The sequence below is a fragment of the Ictidomys tridecemlineatus genome, chromosome 7 (assembly GCF_052094955.1).
Source record: "Ictidomys tridecemlineatus isolate mIctTri1 chromosome 7, mIctTri1.hap1, whole genome shotgun sequence".
Classification (NCBI taxonomy): Eukaryota; Metazoa; Chordata; class Mammalia; order Rodentia; family Sciuridae; genus Ictidomys; species Ictidomys tridecemlineatus.
The window spans coordinates 165871592-165886981 of NC_135483.1; the positions used below are offsets into that span (position 1 = coordinate 165871592).

General features: G+C 35.7%; 1 protein-coding gene across 1 annotated transcript in view; it reads right to left on the minus strand.

Annotated features, from left to right (window-relative positions):
- Window positions 1–5157: 5157 nt before the first annotated feature.
- The window catches only part of Catspert (catsper channel auxiliary subunit tau), a 134251-nt gene continuing 124018 nt past the window's right edge, over window positions 5158–15390 (minus strand). Inside the window, 4 exon segments of the mRNA XM_078017868.1 lie at window positions 5158–5376; window positions 5379–5639; window positions 8282–11740; window positions 12858–12932. Of these exon segments, the coding sequence (XP_077873994.1) occupies window positions 5350–5376; window positions 5379–5639; window positions 8282–11740; window positions 12858–12932 (3822 nt within the window). The 3' untranslated portion in view covers window positions 5158–5349.

Consider the following 15390-nt stretch of genomic DNA (forward strand, 5'->3'; position numbering starts at 1 on the left):
CCTATCCATTCTGAATGTTTTCTCCTTGGAAGGTCTTAGTAGCTGCATTAAGAGTAATCCCAACCTTCCTTCTTAAAAAAGATCTAGGCAATAATATAAAAAGGATTGTGTTTCAAGTTTTTTATTAACTTGTATACAAATATATGTATATATGCACACATTTATTTTGAAGAATCAACTCATGCAATTGCAGAAGCTGACAGGTTCCTGATGTGCTTTGTGAGCCCGTAGTAGAGTTCAAGTCCAAAGGTTGTCAGGCTTAAGCCCTAGGAATTGTGAATGTTTCAGTTTGAGGCCAGACAGGGAAAACCCAGTGTCCCAGTTAAAGGCAGTTGGGTAAGGGGAACTTCTTACTTGGTGAAGGTTCAGCCTTTTTTACCTAGTCAAGTCTTTAACTGATTGTGTAAGGCTCACCCACATTAGGGATGACAATCTGTTTTACTAGCTCACCAACTGAAATATTGATTTCTTCCAGAAACACCCTTACAGAAAACCCAGAATAATATTTCACATATCTGTGTATCCTGTGGTCTAGTACTATTGAGCCATAAAGTTAACCATGACATTGGGTATTATAATTGACAGCTTCATCTTTTGCATGAGTACCTTGAATTTTCTATCATAGTCACCTCACTTGCTGTATTAGTTTTCTATGGCTGCTATACCAAATCACAAATTTAGTGGCTTAAAACAATACCAACTTATTGTTTTGTAGTTCTATAATTTGGGTCTCAGGTAAATCTGAGGTGTGGGCAGACTGCATTCTTTCTGGAGGCTCTGTAGGAGAATCCATTTTACCCTGCTGTCTTCTGCATTTAGAGTTATCCATGTTCCTCAGCTTATAGCCCACCTCAGCTTATTGTCCAACTTCAAAGTCAGCAATGTTGGGAAGAGTCTTTTTTTCCCCATAAATTACATATATAGAGCACAATTTTTCATACCTCTGGTTGTATATAAAGTATGTTCACCAATTCATGTCTTCATACATGTACTTTGGATAATGAAGTCCATCACATTCCACCATCATTGCTAACCCCCTGACCCCTCCTTTCCCCTCCCACCCCTCTGCCCTATCTAGAGTTCATCTGTTCCTCCCATGCTCCCCCTCTCTACCCCACTATGAGTCAGCCTTTTTAAGAGAAAACATTCGGCATTTGTTTTGGGGGATTGGCAAACTTCACTTAGCATTATCTTCTCCAACTCCATCCATTTACCTGCAAATGCCATGGTTTTATTCTCTTTTAATGCTGAGTAATATTCCATTGTGTATACATGCCACATTTTTTAATCCATCCATCTACTGAAGGGCATCTAGATTGATCCCACAGTTTAGCTATTGTGAATTGTGCTGTTATAAACTTTGATGTGGTTGTATCCCTGTAGTATGGTGTTTTTAAGTCCTTTGGGTATAGACCAAGGCATGATAGCTGGATCAAATGGTGTTTCCATTCCCAGTTCTCCAAGAAATCTCCATACTGCTTTCCATATTGGTTGCACCAATTTGCAGTCCCACCAGCCATGTATGAGTGTACCTTCCCGCCCCCACCCGTCATCCCCATTGAGAAGAGTCTTCATACTGTCATTTCGCTAGCTTTCTTCCCATTCAAATTTTTTTTTTTGTACCAGGTATTTAACCCAGGGTTACTTAACCACTGAGCCGCATCCTGAACCCTTTTATTTTTTATTTTGAGACAGGGTTTCATTAAGTTGCTTAGGGCCTCACTAGGTTGCTGAGACTGTCTTTGAACTTTTGATCCTCCTGCCTTAGCCTCCGGAGTTGCTGGGATTATAGGAATACATCACCATGCCCAGACATTTTTTCTTTTTAAACACCCTAGTGATTTATACTGGTCATAGCCAAATAATACAAGGTAATTTCCCTGCCACATAGTCAAGAGATAAGCAACTTTGATTCCCCTTAGTTGTACAACCTCACATATTCATAGGTTCTGGTGTTTACAGTGTTGTCATCTTTGGGATGATATAATTCTTCCTACTATACTTTCCTCACTCCAGTCCTTACTCCTGGAAGCCAGGATAGTAAGTCAGACCTTTCTGTTATGGTTTGGATGTAAGGTATTCACCAAAAGCTCACATGTGAGACAATGAAAGAAGATTCAGACAAGAAATATGAGGTCCTTAACCAGTCATCAAATTAGTCTCCCGATGGGATTAATTGAGTGGTAGCTGAAGGCAAATGGGGTGTGGCTGGAGGAGGTGAAGCATTGGGGGCATGGCTTTCAGGTATATATTTGTATCTGGCAAGTATAGGTCTCTCTCTCTGCTTCCTGATCATGACTTGAGTCGCTTCCCTCTGCCATGATATCCTGCCTCACCTGGAGCCCCAAGGAAAGGAGTCTGCTGTCTATAAATTGAGACCTCTGAAACCATAAGCCCCCAGATAAACTTTTCCTCCTCTACAGGTATTCTGGTTGGTCTTTTAGTCACAGCAGTGAAAAGGCTGACTAAACCAACTTTCCTAGCAGACAAAAGCATTTTGTGATGAGTGCCTTTGGCTAGGCGACTCTCCGTCAGCTGTGCTGATATTAACATAGTGACACTGCATTCTGACATTTCCTGGTCTACCCTATGTTCTTCCCTCTTTCACAGTGGTCAGACCTACTCCATGACTGACAGATCTCCCAGTCTCCTCATTTTTCCTCAAAGGTTCCCCACTCTCCTCCAAAAAAATCTTTTCATGTCTCTTACTGCTGCTCTGACAAATTACCACAGATTTAATTGCTTAACACAATTTGTTATCTTAAAGTTCTGGAGGCCTTAAGTTTAAATTGGGTTGACAGGGCTATTCTTTCTGGAGCCTCTAAAGGAGAATCTCTTACCTTTCATCGACTAGAGGCTTCCTGATTTCCTTTGCCTCATGACACAGCATGACTTCAACTTCTACTTCTGTGGCCACATCACCTCTGATTGACCCTTATGCCAAGTAATCCAGGAGAATTTTCCCACCTCAGGACCCTTAATTATAGTTGCAAAATCCCCTCTGGAATTAGGATACGGACAGGTTTGGGGGCCATTAGTTTGACTGTAGCATAATGTCTAACTTTATCTTGATGCCTGCTTTTTGAAGGACCCAAGCTAGCATAGTCGTCTGAGTTAAAACACCTGTAAGCTTCTATAGAGCTTTCCTTAACACAAATCTATTTTAATGACTTCTGTGTTTATGTCTCTGACTAGTCAGTCTGTGGACTCTTCAAGACTATAGTCTTATTCTAAATAGTAGGATACTCCTAGTATTTAGCAAAAATGTCTGATGTATTATAGATGTTTAATAAATATTTAACAAATTCTTTCTTGAATAAAGTGTATGAATTTTAAAAAGGACTTGACAATTTTAGAGATTTCTATGGTAAGAAATTTTTAATTCTTTGTGGGTCACAATATTGTCATTAAAATTGTAATGAGCTAAAGGAACTTGAGATTTCCATCTAGTAATTTCTCCTTTACTTCAAGCCAGATCAGAGATTTTCCTCTTAAGCACCATCGATCAACTGCCTATTAGCTCTCAAATCCATTTCTTCACTCTTTCTTGCTCTGCTGAACCAGGAACTATGTTTCCCATGCACCCTCCTTCTCCGGTGTCCAGGGAAGAAACATGGTATTTCTCACCCTGTGCCCCATTCCTGTTTCCTGGCAATGGCTGTATCTTGTCTTCCAGCTTTAAGACTCTGATAACTTCACCTTCTCCTGCTTCCCCTTCAGCTCAGAGGTGGGAGCACTTTCAGTTCTTGCTATCTCTGGGTTCCCTCACTAACGCTTTTGTTTTCTTAGCCTTAGTTCCATTGTTCATAAAACCAATTTCCTGTATTCCTTCTACCCGAAAGTTCTGGAGTTGTGTTTTCCCAGTTCCACGCTAACTGGTACAAGTATAATGGCTCCTTGTCTTAAAGGGTTTTGTCCTAATAAATCCATTGTAAATTGAAAATAACTCCAAGTGGAAAACACATTTAAGACATCTAACCTACAAAACCTCAGGGCTTAGCCGAACACCACGGTGCAGAGTTCATAGCTTCCTCTGATGACTGTGTAGCTGACTAGGAGTGATGGCTCACTGCTTCTGCCTACCAGCATGTGAGGACGGTGTGTGTACCACTAACCCAGGAAAACATCAAAATTCCAAATTCAAAATATGGTTTCTATTGAATGCATATCAGTTTCACACTATCATAAAGGTAAAAAATCCTAAGTCAAATTATCTGTACTGACAACTTTGAGGATTGTAGGAAATTCTTGGTTTCCATTAAAAAAAAAATTACCGCCCTGTTAATAACATGGAATGAATGACCAGGAATTATGTTTTCCACTAGGCAATCCTATTTAAACCTTCAGGTCTTTATAAATTCTTGTAAAAAGATTAAAACTGACAAAAATTCTGTAAATTGACATTTTTGTTTTTTTCAAAAGTAGAGTTCAGTAAAGACTATACTTTATAGAAATAGAACCAATTCTCTAGTTTTAGTATAAACTAGTTCTCTCAGCAGTTTGAGCAGTCCATTCCTCGACACCTCGCAGAGAGAGCCACAGCAAAGAAATGGACTGCTTTGATCTCTGATTTAAATCCTTTGATTTTAGATTATATGTTGTTGTTCCATTTCCTAATTTTGGTGCAATTAAAAAGACTCAAGAGTTTTCAATTTAGAAAGTTAAAGTCACTCTAGGTGGAGATGCCTCAGGAATTAGCATTAAAAGCTTTTATTATCCTTATTTATAGTGTAAAAAGATATATTACCAAGGCTGGGGGTGTAGTTCAGTGGTAGAGCACAAGGCCTTGGGTTTGATCCCCAGCACTGGAAGTGGGGGGAAGCAATTATTAGATGATGTTAAATTAGCAGAAGTTCTACAGACTCGGAGAACTGCTTCGTCTAGGGAATATAACTAGAGCTGATGTGTAAAATTTGTTCATAACAAAAAAGACTAAACATAGATCACTACAAAAAGAGAATCTGAAAACTGGGTGGACATTGATAATTTAGAGTGTCACAAAGGTTGGGAGAAGTCAAAGAAATATGGAGTGATATTTTTATATTTGTGAAAAAGGGGGAAAGCTGGGAAACAAGTTTTCTAGTGAATATCAACTAGATATATACTTCTGGGTTGGTTCCCTAAGGCTTATAAACAAAAACACGTTTACATCAAATGTGTTTATTTTTCATTTTAATTGTAACAAAATGGTTCTAACAAGATGGAATTTGGTTGCTAACTTCTATCACACACAAGAACAGAGTTCCAAACCATTTTGTTAATGGAGAAGTGATAATTCTGACTGTTGGCCTCACATATCATTCTGAACTTTTTAACATTTGGATAATATCACAAATGAGCGAACATTTTTCAATATCCTCTTTTAATCTTTTTTTTGATCGCATTTTATGTATTTCGTAATCTGGGGTTGTATCATTTGTATTAGCTAATCCTGATGAAACCACTCGAGGACTTGTGAATTTTCCAGTGTAGTATTCTCGTCGTTTGTTAGGCTCTGGAGCAGTACAAGGTCTTGCAGCTTGTTTTGCCTGAATATGGCTATCATCTGGGCTCTTTGCTAAAAGTCTTACTCTTGATTTTGTTTTATTAAGATGCTGCATTGAGGGCTCTTGTAGATCCTCAAATCTATCTGAACAATCCTAAATTTTAAAATAAAACATCAAATTGGTAAGTTAAAAAGTACACTTGAAATTTACAAGGACTAAAGTTTGTAATATTGACAAAGAGAATGAAAGCACCGAATGCTTCCTGGGCCATCCCCAGATTCAGACTCTACACTCAATGATTTCCCTTAGATGCTACCTTAGAAACCAGGCTTTTTAAAAATCTTACTGTTCCAAAAAATATTGTATTTCAAAAGGGATGGAAGAGATGAATCTGGAAACTAGAAAAGCCTAAGGGAGCTATACTCAGGGGTCAGATTCTTAGGCAAAATTGGCCAGCTACGTTGTAATTCTTTTTCCAACAAAACTTCTGTTGCCCTAACCCCAAATATAAATGATTAACTTTTATATTTAGCTTTTTACATCATCCAAACTTTGACCTTTCATTCTCTAAAGGTTACTTTAATAAATCTTTAGCCTTTATACGTGTGTGTGTGTGTGTGTGTGTGTGTATTTAGAGAAAGAGAGCACAGATAGCATGCAAGAATGTGGTTGTAATGTTTACATTAAAATAAAAAATTTCAAATAAAAATTACAATTTACATTCTGAGAATAAAACAAGTATAACATTCGAGAAAGTAACTGGAAGGATATACACTGAAATAAGAAAAGAAAAATGTTAATTCTCTTTTTTCAAATTTTCTATAACAAATATTTTATAGTTAAAAACATAATAATCTATAAGTACCTCTTTGGGTAGTTTTAGTATAAACTAGTTCTCTCAGCAGTTTGAGCAGTCCATTCCTCGACACCTCGCAGAGAGAGCCACAGCAAAGAAATGGACTGCTTTGATTGGAGACATGGGGAGAGTGCACTGATAAAATTGAGCGGTCAGGAAGGTTGGGAGGAACTGTTAAGAATTAAGACAGCCAGAAAAAGATCTAGAAAAAAGAAGGTATGAAGAGGAAGGCCAATTCCATCTACTTTACCTCTGTGCCTGGGTTTGGAGAAGGCAGGGAGAACTTCCTCCTTCCTCTTACCTTCCTGGAATAGTAAGGCAAGCTCAAATTTTAAGAGTTTCTGCTATGTTAGTGAGTAGTGCTTAACTGGCTCCACAGCTGATCACTAACTACAAGGATCAGTGGAAGGCCTTGGAGACCCACACCACTGCTTCCTTTTCTGAGAGCTCCTATGGCTCAACTTATCTTGCTTCTGATTAGAGGCTTTTGAAGATTCCTAGGGTTTAGAAAATAAAATGAGTACCTTTCTGATCATCTGACAACTGCCTCTTATCACTCAATTCTAAAGTTAAGAAACACTTGGCTTAACAGAGGGAAATAACAAGAATGAGAATCCTAACTCCCTAGTCTGCTGTTAAGTAAAGAGTTGTAAGATGACCTTACAGTGTTTGACATAAATGCAGTTTTTTTTTTTCATTTGAAGAAGTTGTATTAAAGATTCCATTTGTCTAAAGGAACTTCAGAAATTTTTTTTTCGCCAAAAACTATGAGCCTATCTTCAACTTCCTTTTCTTCATATGCACACCCCCCAACATTTGCTTGTTCAATATTAAATGACTGAATTTAGATAGAAAAGAAAAAAATCCAAACTTAAGAGTACAAGTGATAAGAATATTTACCCTGCCACTATATAGCTAATAGAATATTTAGCTATATAATATATAGTATATAATATATAGGTATATAATTTTTGCCCCGCCACTGTAAAGCTAACAACCTGCTTTATTTACTGTGGAAAACAGATTCAAAGCAAATATTTTGAAATTATATTTACTTTCTCATTCAGAGGCAGGATCTTGCACATCAAAATATCAATTTGAGATCAACTGTTGATCTTATGAGTTTTTAAATTTATGAGTTATGCCTGTAATACATACTGAGACAAGTATTGGTTCCGAAAATTAAAATAAGTACCTTCTATTCCTAAATTTTAAGTGCTTTAGAACCATTTGTACAGTCTAGTAACAGATTCACCTTCCTAATTATTTTATGTTAATGCTAAGAATAGACTTGAATTCTCAAGATCTCAGCATATGATATAGCAGAGGAGTGGTGGTAAAAGAAGAAAAAAGAAGTTAAAAATTTTCAATTCATTATCCACAGATTGTAAATTCTGCATATCCCTAGTTCTTAGCAGAATAACTAGCACATAGGAGTATCACATTTATTTACAGATAAATTCAGCTATCTGAAAAAAGCCTTAAACATTTATAGTTAAATCTCTCAGAAAAGAAAATCTGAATTATGTTTCTACAGTATTCCACCACTACTAAAGGTTGTGCAGGCTGTTGCACAAAGGTCCCTGGCTAATTTTGATCCATGCAAATATGCAGCAGGTTCCTAGAGGTTCTAGGCTATGCCAGATGGAGGGTCCGCCCAGAAGAAAGGACATCTTTTTCTAAATCCTGTTCCAGAGAGGCTGCCCTTTATCTAGTTCATAAAAAGGTATTAGACATATTAATAGTCCCCCCTGATTTTGTGGTTAGACTATCAATGAGGCAAGGTGATAATTTGAATTCCAGAAGAATTTTTAAGCTTGGAGGTCTGTATCTCCTGGGGCAATTAAATTTATACCCACACTTGCATTCAGGCTTAAGGGAAGTTATTGATAGAACTTTGACAAATAAGAGAAGTAGAAGACAGGGAAAACATTATTACGTGTATAGTCTTCCGTGCAGTCCAGTGAAGCAAAGTCCTTGGTGCAGATTTCCTTAAATGACTTCTTGTAGTAGGCAGCGTGGTTGGTAGGATCCTAACTACCTTGTTAAGTGACTTTTTTGGTTTGGTGGCATGATCTTTTTCTTTTCGAACCTTGGGTTTTATGTTTTCTCTCTTTAATACTTCTGGGAAAAAGGATGGTTTTGAATTTTTCTTATTTTCTTTATATTTAAAGGATTGTGGTTTGGGGACCTTGGAATATTTTTCATTGCAAATTTCATTTGGGCTTATAGAAAGATTTTGAATTTCTCTTTCATTTTGTGTGACAGTTACTAAATGTTTTTTATTGTTGTTATTGTTTCCTTTCAATCTCTGACAGTACAGGTCTAACTTCGATTGTTCTTCAGCCTCTAAATTGAAGTGAGATAAAGAGTTATTCTGCCAGAAAGGGGAGGCGAATCTATTTAAATATTCTTCCTCTTCCCTTGGCATTTTGCAACTAGGAATTTTTGAATACGATGGCAATACTGTTTCTGTTTTTTCCTGAGCAGTAAATTTGCAAATGTTAATGTTCTCCTTTCTATCAAAGGGCTTCAATTTCAATGTCCTTTCACAGCAAACTTTTGATGAAACTATTTTTGATTTACCCTCCCAACTGTATGGGTCTTGAATCTCTGTTGTATAAATACAATTTTCTGCTCGAGGAAATTGCAGGAAATCATGTTCTTTCTTGTATTTCTTAAACAATATATCTGTAGCTCTGTCTGATGACTTATTTAATGGAACAGCCTGGATATTTTTGTTGGAAGGCTGTACTTTTATTAAACTTATTGCTTTAATTCCTTCTCCAGGGAAATAATTTTTCTGTTCCCTAATTGTTGATGGATTCTCTTTTAAATTTTTCAAAGAAGAATAGTCCTTTTCTTCAGTTCTGACCAATTCCGGCCTGATACGTTTATCCTCAGAAACCTTTGGTAAAGTGTTTTGACCAAGTTTTGAATATTTACTTTGCTTTTCTGAATGCTCCCCCACAAAGTAATTTTCATCTCGGAAAGGTAAATCTGTTTTTATATATTTTAATGGTATTGAATCAGAATCACTTAAGCTTACATGCTCGTTGACCCCCTCTAATTGCCTCTCTGTCATTAGTCCTAATTTTGAAAGCTTTTCTATAAAAAGTCTCTGGAGCTGTTTGCTTAAATCATCTTTTAAATTTAAGAAGTCATTTTCTGATAAAGCTTTAAGTAGGCTTTGTAGAGGTTGATTTAAAGGATATTTCATGTTTATTTCAAGCCTTCTACCAAAACTCCCCCTTGAAATATCATGAGGAGATAATGAGGCACTTTGGGTTCTTAGAGAAGTCATGTTTGAGTGGATAGTCATGGATTCTGTCTCATTAAATAAACTGCTCTCTGCAAAGTTTGTAAGGAAATAGTTTTGGAGAATTTCATTTAAAAAAGATCTTAGCTTTATTTCTAAATGTTTATCTATGAATTGATGATTAAATTTATTTACAAAAGACATGATTTCTTTAACAGTTTCTGAATATTTCCCTGGAAAAGCATTTTGTTCTTTCAGTTCTTTCTCATTCATCAGATAGAGATTTTGGTAGATTTTTGGTAAATCCTCCTTGGTGATATGTCCCGATTCTGAAAGTCTTTCTACAAGATAATGCTGTATATGTTTACTCAATTCAGATTTTAAATTTTTAATTTCTGACTCTGAGAGTTCTTCTAGAAACACACGTAGCTTTGGACTCAAAACAGCTTTTCTGTCTAATCTGTCTGCTTTATCTGAATCCCCTTGAATTTCTTCAGCGTGTTCTATGTAAGTTGGAAAAGAATGTTGAATTAGATTTTCTAATTCCTTTTCTGGTTGTTGTCTTCTTTCAGGCTGATTATATTTGAAAAAAGCATTAAATACGTTTTTTAAAAAGGATTGTAACATTGGTGGATCAGACTCATGAAGGTTATCTGTTAGCAAGTTACTGAAACTTTCTAAATCAAACATTAGGTCACTTTCTTCTCCATCAAGCCCCTGACGTGACAAATCTGTTTTTATGTCTGGTGTTGAATGATATTCTGAATCATGTAGGAACATGTTTTGTCTGTCTTCTACAAATTCAACTCTACGTATAGAAGAAGTGCCTTCTTTGGGAACACTGGGTCTTGAAAGAAATTGTGTTTTGCATTTGATTTCTGAATCATCTTCTGTGGTATCCCTGAGGGTTTCTTCAGAAGAGGATTTCTCTGTATCTACCAAAGCACCCATCTGTTGTTCTTTATCTAGTTCCATCACTTTGATTATCCCAGATTCTAAAAGTGTATCTATAGGAAATGCTTGTATTATCTCGCTTATCACAGATTTGGGCTGTGGCAATTTTATTTCATCATCCTTATCTCCATAGTTAACTAGAATATTGGAAGACAATTTTGTCTCCCAAGATTTGAATAACTGATCCTGCAGGTTCATCTGTGTCTCACTCAGTTCTTTCATGCTTTTTTCCAACAGTGAAAAGATAGGTGCAGTGAATATTTGCTTTATAATATAGTCGTGTATACTTCCACTGAAACCCAGCATAGGGCTAGACACTTCACTTGTTATATGTTTCTTTTTGAAACAACTCTTTTTTTTCATTGAAAAATCGATTCCATCAGCCTCCGAGACAACGTCTTCTACATCTGGAGATTTTCCTGGTTTACCTTCTGAAAGTAAATCTGAGGTGATGTTTTTAATTACTTGATTTAAAAGAGACTTTGACTTTGAAATGTCTTTTTCTGAAAGCTGGCAGTTTAAATCTTGAATTGGTTCCAATGCTTTTATTTCCAAATCACTGACTGGTTTGTCCTGAATGCATAGATGTGAGGAACTACTTTTCTTCATTGCTTCAGTGTTCAGACAAACTTCTGGTTTAGAAAATAACTTATCTGAAAGATCTTGCAGATTTTTACTTAAAATTGACTTGAGCACTATTGATTGTTTTAAATTTTCTATATGAGGGGTAAAATTTAATGACTTTGAGAGGCAAAAGGTATTTATGTTTCCAGTCATTGGTGGTTCTCTTAAGCTTGGTAAAGTTAAACTTGGTAGTTTTTCTTTTAACTTATTATTAGGGTCTAAAGTCTTCATTGTATTGATAGCAGGATCATGGGCTGGCTTACTCTTAGGGTCCAAAGTTTTCATTGCATTGATAGTAGGATCATAAGCTGACTTATTCTTTTTTGGGATGGTATCAGGATCATGGGCCCAGGATACACTGCTATATCCTCCAGGTTTTGAACGTGTTGGGTAAGGAGGATCTTGGTCTTCATGCTCTATAACCTCCTGACTTAAAACATTTCTAAACTGGTATATATCTTGGTCTTTCCTTTTCCTGACCGACATCTTGTTTATGTTCCTTAGAAAAGGATCAAAACCGCCTTTGTTGAATTTCTGAAATTGCAATATAAATAAGAAATTCTGTAGCATTTACTTTGAATTCATAATAAAATTTCTAGTAAATTTTCTTTGAATAATGTCAATTTATCTATTCATCCTCCTACCTTCTACAAACTATTTTAAAACTTGAATTAAAAAAAAGCTTTTAAAGCAAAAATATCAAATTCCTAATTTTGACACTACCTTGTGTCTAAATGCTTTTGCACCTAGAATAGTCACCCACAAAAAGCTTCTTACTGACTGAATTTCCAGTGTTAGCTGTGTTTGCTTAGATAGTAAAACAGTGGCTAATATCAGGATTTAAGTCTTAGCCATATAAGTGTTTATCAGCAATGTAGGAAATTTTTTAAGAATGCAAGCAAATAGTAGACAGCCTATGAAAAGTATCATAACATCATTTAAAGACTTTCTTGGGGACAAATATCATCTCCTTAAGTCAGTGAGTTTCAAAACTGATGAAACCCAATCCTCAATATGTCACAGTGGATTCTTGCTTTTTGATGCATAATGTATTTGCTTTAGAAATGGTTAAAAGAGAACAGCATACAAAAACTTGGGCTAAAAGTGAAATTTCAGTGTAAAAAATAAGCAATTTGTAGTTTTGAGATCAAGCTATTCTATCACTGAAAGTCTTCAAAATGAAGTTTTTCATTCAAATTCTTTTCATACAACTTCTACATTATACAATTAAAAAATGCAAATTCTGAAATAATCAGCCTAATATTTGTTTTATTTTAACTTAGTAGTTCAAGGTTATTTTAATGGATGTAAATATTATAATGGTTTACAAATGCTGGTGGATACAGAGTAAGAAATGCTAGTGGGTCACACTAAGAATCCCCTGAAGTTTCTTGAAAAATGCAGGTTCCCAGTTTCCATTTCCAGATGGAGATTCATTAAGTCAGATGAGACCTGTGATTAAATACTTTTAAAGACAGGTGTTTCTAATGAGTAGCATGGTTTTGGAATCTTTAAATCACATATAAGTGTGTCTAATTCTAAATTCCTGAAATACACCTTGTACTTCTACATCTATATTGTATACATGTATGAATAAGTATATATGTATCAATTAAGTATTGGAGAAGCCCAATAATTAACTATACTTGATATTGAGATAGGATAACTCAGGACTCACCTGATATTTTGGTTTCAATTCTATATATTCTGGTCTGAAATGTGATGGAAAGTATTCTTTTGATGAAAAAGCCACCTTATAAAAGAAGAAGTTTTAATTTAAACTACTTGTAATAAAAGGATATTTGTTAAGGTCATTTTATTCTTGCAATAGTCATTTTTTTGAGAGAGAGAGAAATTTTTTAATATTTATTTTTTAGTATTTGGCGGACACAACATCTTTGTTTGTATGTGGTGCTGAGAATCGAACCCGGGCCGCACACATGCCAGGCGAGCGTGCTACCACTTGAGCCACATCCCCAGCCCTCCAATAGTCATTAAAGATATAAAATAGTTTTTGAACCTAAAAAAGTATTTTTCTTATAACTGCTGTTTCAAACTTTTTCAAATAAATGTATATGTACTACTAGCTTCCTTAGTATTATAATTTTGTAAAATCAAAATAATGCACAGCCACTTTAAGCAGAAAGAAAAGTAAAAATAAAATAGAACTGTCAGAACAAATGTCATGTGATTTTTAAAAGGTTGTGAAAATCTTCTAAAACTGGAGATGTAGCTTAGTGGTAGAGTGCTTGCCTAGCATGCTCAAGCCCTGGATTCAATTCCCAGAACTGTGAGAAAGGAAGGAAGGAATGAATGGAAGGAGGGAGGAAGGGAGGGAGGGAGGGAGAGAGGGAGGGAGGGAGGGAGGGAGGGAGGGAGGGAAGGAGGGAGGGAGGGAGGGAAGGAAAGTATACTGACATAACATTTCCTGATGATTCTCATCTTGGCATTATTACATGAATACTATAAAGTGCCTAAAGAAATAATTGGTGCTTAAGCAAGGTATGTAAGAACTATTCTAGAATCATAGAACCATTGATAGAGATAAAGCCACTTTAGAGATAATCTAGTCTTAATCCTTATTTTACACAAGAATAGAAAGTTGAAGTTCTTTTCCCCAAGATACCCAGATGATTAGTAGCCTAGATTGTGAGTCCTAAGTCATCACCAGGTACTTCTTCCACCACACAATCAAAACAGCATTGAGGGAGTCTGGGTGGCCTTAGAAGCATCCTAATGTACCTCTACATTGTCAACGTAGCCAAAGAAAACTTGACATCATTGTAGAACACTTGACAGTTCAAACCACCATCCTATATATTATCTCCTTTAGTCTGTGGAAGATTTATTACATACCTGGTCAACAAAATCATTCAGTGAGTGATGTTTTCATTAGAAATACTTTTGGATTATTTTAAGATTTCTACTGTAAGCAGTTAACATCATGACCTTACACTCACATCTTCAGTGGTTTCCCACTTATACTGCTATTTGTTGCCTTCTCACACAGACTCCACCTCTTCAAGCTCCTCAGCATTCCCCAACAGTCCCTCTCCTCCAGCCAAGTGTGTCTAATTCTAAATTCCCGAAATACATCTTGTACTTCTATACCTGTTATTTTGCTTATAATGTTTTTGTTTAAATTTCCAAAAATCTCTCTTAAAAACAGTTTAACTTCTAACACTGAAAAATTTGTTTTAATTGAATTTACTAAAAAATGAAAATAAATGAAACATCTATGAAAATGAAGTAGAAAAATAAGATTTCATTTAAAAAAAAAAAAAAAGAATTACCCCCTAACATAAACATGGGAAAATGTGTAAATGGATTTGAAATACTAACATCATTTTCTCAAGGGAGTAACTCTGGAGGAGGGAAGAGTTTCTCCCCTACTTTTACTCTGTTTAACTTTCTATTATTAATTGGATGGTCATCTGATACTTCTGTAAATGCAAAGCTTCAGTAAAACTATAGTGAGAGGAAATGCTATAGGCATTCATATTAGGAAGCCAGAAAAAGCAAAACAAACCCACATAGGAGCTGCAGCATAGTGGACTGCACACGTGTGTCCATTCTCCCACTTTCCAAGGCTTCAGGACCTTAACCGAAAGCATTATTTCAAAAGGAAAGAACCTATGGTAATACTGGAAATCAGTAGGTGAGACTTCAGGATCCAGAAAGTTTGAGAAAATTCAGAAAATATGGAATTGATTTAATGGAAAAAATCAGGAAAACTACAACTTTAAACATCAGAAATCAGGTGAAGTAAAAATTCAAAGTCAGTATATACAAAGAAAGTCAGATCATAGGGCAGTTTTCAATTTTTAATGAAATAGTTGCATTTAGAACAGAAGGATCACTTTGGGCCCTTCATCATTGTTCTCTTTTCCTGTGCTTCTTTTGTTGTAATGGGTTTGTAATTTCTCCCATAACCCACTGATTGTTTAAGAATTATTTAATTGTCGGGCTGTGATTGTAGCTCAGTGATGGAACACTTGCCTAGCATGTGTGAGGCCCTGGGTTCCATTCTCAGCACCACATAAGATTAAATAAATAAAATAAAGGTATTGTGTCCATCTACAACTAAAATAATAACAATATTTTAAAGGAATTATTTAATTGCCACATATTTGTGAATTTTTCAGTTTTTTTGGATTAGTGATTTATAGCTTCATTTTACTGTGGGAGAATAAATTCAGTATGTGTGAAAA